The sequence below is a fragment of the Dipodomys merriami genome, unplaced genomic scaffold, assembly GCF_024711535.1.
Source record: "Dipodomys merriami isolate MVZ:Mamm:240054 unplaced genomic scaffold, mDipMer1.0.p SCAF_12, whole genome shotgun sequence".
In the NCBI taxonomy this organism is placed as follows: domain Eukaryota; kingdom Metazoa; phylum Chordata; class Mammalia; order Rodentia; family Heteromyidae; genus Dipodomys; species Dipodomys merriami.
Window position 1 is genome coordinate 39,984,314 of NW_027202493.1, and position 4,908 is coordinate 39,989,221.

The window sequence follows — 4,908 nt, forward strand, 5'->3', positions numbered from 1 at the left end:
CAGAAAAAAAGGAAAAAAAAAAACAGTCTTTTCCATCCTCTTGACTTCCCAGGAAGCTGGGTGGGCCCATTTCTAAACAAATGACCTTCATCAGCTAGCCACTAAAGTTGGGGCTTTGAATGGTTTGAAGGCCCTAGCATGGCAGATGGGTTGAGGATGGGAGACTATGATAGCCAGAAATATATGTTAAGTTAAATGACACATAGTTTCCAGGAGTCTGAAAAATCACACATGGATGTGTCTACTAATGACATGGAGATTTTATTTTTAAAAAATGCTCATATGTTGCAAAAATACATAGAAAAATAGAATTTGATTGGGCACTTTGCTCAACATTGAAGTCACAGACTTTTTATGGTACAGCTCAGAGTAAGGTTTGTTAACTCGTTTATGAAACAGGAGAGAAATAGGTGAAATAATCCAGAGCACCACCATTTATTCACCCCACAGAGACCGAGGGATGAGTTCTTCAACACGTGTTCCTACCAGTTCAGGTGTGAGTGGACTGACTACTTTCAATGGGTAAAGAGCAAGAGAAATTCATAAGTAATTTTAAACACCACTCCCCCCCCCCGCCCCAATACAATCTGCAACCCAGTAAAAGTGTTGAATCCTGACAGAACTGCAGAATTTAGTGGTGGGGTGGGGGAACTGAATAGGAAGTTGCCCCTAAATACTAGTCTTGATAAAAGTGTCCACAGGAGAAAACAATTGGGGCTCCTGTGTCTTTTGCGAGTTTTACACTGCGAGGTGGGGCTCAGCACACAGGGTACTGAACAAATACTTCACCACAGAGCCTGAGCCATAGAAAAAGGGGGCAAAACCTGCCAACTTTCCATCAGCTGACTTGGGCAGTAACAATAAACTGCCCCTGTTAAGGGGAGGAAAGGGCAGGTTTTTCCTTCACCTAGATTTAAGTGGTGGAATGGAGACTTTGTGGCCTTGGGGAACTTAACTTGCTAGGAAAGTTGTAGGTTAGTTCCTGATGGGTAGAAATGGATGAGCACCCACATTTCTTTTCTGCTGGCTGCTCATTCTTTTTAAAATCACGAGGCACTGGGCACATCCCCAAAGCATTTAGACAGTTGGCTTATCTGGTGATAGACCACAATAACACTGTGTTTTTTGGGGGTGAGGGGTAGATTTCTTTTCCTTAGCCTCTTCCTGCGAAGTGCTCTCAGCCCTCTTCACTTGCTCTGTGATCTGGGCTGACCTCCCTCAGCAGGACCCTCCATCTCCTCTGGAGACCTCCAGGGCACCTACCTACTGGTTCTTCATCTGACACTATGTTCTTGCTTCCACGTGGAAACCCTTCCCTCTTCCCTCTGCCTGCAGAGATCCCCAGGGGTTCTCAGACTTTGAACAGTAACAACACAGCTGGCAGAGAATCCTATAAAAGCTCCACTGACCTCTTGAGCTGTCAGGTCTTTAAATAGGATTTGCGATTTAATGCTGTATATTTTTAAAGGGAAGAAATAAAGGAGGCTACTTTTTTTAAATATGTCTTTTGACCAATTCAAAGTCTGCTCCTACTTTTTTTTAAGTCCAGGAAAGATAAAGTTTTTAGAGGGGGAAGGGAGAAAACGAGAAAGCTCAGGTCTCAGGTAAAGAAGGCTGGATTGAAAGAGAGCCTGCCTATGTGTCTTTTTAGAAAATAAACAAACAAAAAGAATGGAAGGAGAGGCTTTACCTCCCCTAACTGTCAGCTCTGTCAGAATGTAGTATAAACTCTAGCCTGAATCCTGGTGCTTGTGGCTCATGGCTGGGATTCTAGCTACTCAGGAGGCTGAGATTTGAGGATCATGGTTCAAAAGCCAGCCCAGGCAGAAAAAATCGTGAGACTCTTATCTCCCATTAACCAGCAAGAAGCCAGAAGAGGACATATGGCTCAAATGGTAGAGCACCAGCCTTGAGCAAAAAGCTAAGGGCAAGCACTCTGGCCCTGAGTTCAAGCCCCAGTACCAACACACACACACACACACACACACACACACACACACACACACACACACACAGCCCTAGCCTGAAATCTCCAGCTAGGGCAGAGAGGATTGGCAAAGGTCTTTTCAGTTTTTACTATAAAAAAAAAGGCAATGGCCCTGGCTTGAAGCACGGAGACCCTCCTCAGCCCTTCCTTGGACAGGTGGAGAGGCTTTGGGTATGGCCCCACCCCCTTGCAGTCAGCTCTGTTTATACAGCTTGTCTGTAAAACTCACAGTGAGTGCATCTTGTTCTACTTAGGCCACCCTGTAAATACTTCCACTGGAAGGCTACTGAAAGAAGAACACGAAGCTGATGCTCTCATCCCCGCCCCCGCCCATGTGTCCCCTGCCAACCTGCAGAGCATGATAGGTTTTTTTGAGACCCTCTATTCGCCCTCACTTTTATAAGGACAGAGAGAAACCCTGGCCATGTTCCAAGGCTAACAAGAAGCTTTTGAACTTCAGTTTAATTCAGTAGGTGACATCTGTGTCTTGGCTGCCCTTTCTCCCTTTAGGCTGGCTTTTTTCAGCGTAGATAATCAATCACCCAAGAGATGGGAGCTGCTGCCAGCTCAGGAAGGTGTAGACGGCTGTTCACCCAAAGTCATGCAAAGCACTGACAAAAGCCTGGATTTCCCATCTTTCCCCTCCAAACAGGGAGGTCACAGAGGTGACCTACAGTATGTCCAAGGGGAACCATTTAAACACTAAGCGAGTCACTGGTCCACCATAAAGGACCACCAGCAGGCTGGGGGTGCATAGCTTTTCCTCCCCAGCTCTCCCTGACATCAGCCCCCCTCACTTTCCTCGGGGGACAGACAGTTTGGGACTATCCACGGTTGGCATCTCAGCTGGCATTACCAGAAAGTAGGGCTCCAGCTGCCCAGACAGTACAGGTAGGGGTAGTAGGGGTAGGTGTTGTACACAGAGACCAGGGAGGCCCGAGAGAAGCCCTCTTCTTTGAGGGCTGGCATGGAGGAAGGCTTCTCTAGATCTCCCAGGTCGGCAGAGAGCTGCTTTCGCTTCGTCTTATAGCGTCTGTTCTGGAACCATATTTTCACTTGGGTCTCGGTGAGCTTGAGGTTCTTGGCCAGGTGAGCCCTTTCAGGGGCTGACAGGTACTTCTGATGGCTGAACTTCCTCTCTAGCTCGATGACCTGAGTGTGGGAGAAGGCGGCTCGAGATCGCTTCTGTGGCTGCCTGGTGGCCTGGGAAGGGCTTGGTAAGGCGCCCGAGGTACGCTCACAGCCCAAAAGATAAGTCTCAAAATGCCTATCTGGAAAGAGAGAGGGGAGGAGGGTGGGAGGGGGAAACGTTACATGGCAGCGTGGAATTCCATCCACTGGTATCTCTTCAGGGAGTGAACCAACAGCCCACGGTTATCTTAGATACACTGCACTATTTTCGCATGAGTCAGAAGCTCTCCGGAGTGAGGAAGAAGCGCATTCATATATTATGGCCTCTCATTTTCTGGCGATCAACAAGAATCAAAGTTTTTTGTTTTTTTTTGGTGAGAGATTTAAAAAAATCTCTATTTTCAAGGCGCTGTACAAAGGGGTTTCAATTCAACATATCCGTTTGTAAAGCGCAATGCATCTTCTAAAGTTTTTTTTTTTTCTCTGTCTCAATTATCCTTCAGTTGAACAAAGGGATTTCAAGTCAACATACTAGTTTGGGAGGACATTGCATCTTGATCGGTGTCATCCCTTTCCAACCCCACCACTCCCCACAACTTACCGGGTTCCCTGTGCACCGAATACTCGGACTGTATTTGTCCTCCTCCCTTCCTCTCATCCACTCATCTGCCTCCCCCCTTCCCCCCCCACCGGCTCTCGGTCATCTTGTGGAGGACACGTTGGAATGGAGAGTCTGGTCTGGATGTCTGGAGGGGAGAGGGGAGCAGGGGGCAGGGAGGTGTAGGGGAAGACGCCAGGGCTGGGGGGGGGGCATCCAGGAGAGGCTGGAGGGCGCATGGCCAGTTCCTTCTCAAGCTGTAATCACCGACCCCTCCCTCCTGTCCCCCCTCCCCCCAAAAAGAGGAATAAGGTTGCTGCGTGCAAAACGATGGCAAAGGAAGCGAATTCTAAAGGTCCCCATGGTGTTCTTCCTCCGGACGACTCGAAGCAGCACCCAGAGGGGACTTTTTATGGCTCCTGGGGCTGAGCAGCAAAGGAGAGTCTCTGCCCTTCATCGTGGGCCGCCCGGCTCTGGGCTCCTCGCGCTGGGGTTCGGGATTGATCCCCGAGGCGCGCGCGCGCGCGCACGCGTCCGGCCACGGCTGGGACCAGGGGTCCCTCCGCCCGCACCCGCGGGCCCCGCGTCCGTGCACCCCGGCCTCCAGGAGCTCCTTTGGGGGGGGGCGATCTCCCTCCCCGGGCAGCCGCCCCGGGCCTCGCGGGCTTACCGGGCTCGGTCCTCGTCTCCTCCGGTGCGGCGCGGAGCCCGGCGCGCAGCGGCTCCTCCAGCGCCCGGACGCGGCCTCTTCCAGCCTCGGGTCCCGCCGCACCGTCGGGCCCGGGATCGGACTGGCGCGGGGGCTGAGCGCTGCCCGGGCGGCCGCCGCCGCCGCCGCCGCGCCGCTCCGTGCGGTCCCGCAGGATGTCCTGGATGAGGAAGGAGGTGAGCGGCTTGGACGGGGTGGGCGGCGCGGGGTCCGGGCTGCGTCCCGCCGCCTCCGCCTCGACCTCGGCCTCCGCGGGCCGCGGCTCCGCGGCTCTGAGCATCCCGCCCGCCCGCGGCGCCCGCCCGCACCACTCTCGCGCTCCGCCACCCACGCGCACTTATAGCCCCGGAGCGCATCGCGCCGCCTTCCCATTGGCTGCGGAGACCCGGCGGCGCCGCTGATTGGCTGCTCCGTGCTCCAGGTGACCCCCGCGGAGAGGGCGAGCCACGGCCCGGCCCGGCGCGGCTCGCACCTGGACCCCTT

The 4,908-nt window shown here is 53.0% G+C and overlaps 1 protein-coding gene across 1 annotated transcript; it reads right to left on the reverse strand.

Moving 5' to 3' along the window:
- Nucleotides 1-251: 251 nt before the first annotated feature.
- Nucleotides 252-4,705, reverse strand: Nkx3-1 (NK3 homeobox 1). The gene is made up of 2 exons (XM_070016671.1): nt 4,387-4,705; nt 252-3,258 (listed from the first exon to the last, which is right to left on the reverse strand). Exons 1-2 carry the CDS (start codon nt 4,703-4,705, stop codon nt 2,840-2,842), a joined length of 738 nt encoding a protein of 245 aa, XP_069872772.1. The 3' UTR covers nt 252-2,839.
- Nucleotides 4,706-4,908: the final 203 nt, after the last annotated feature.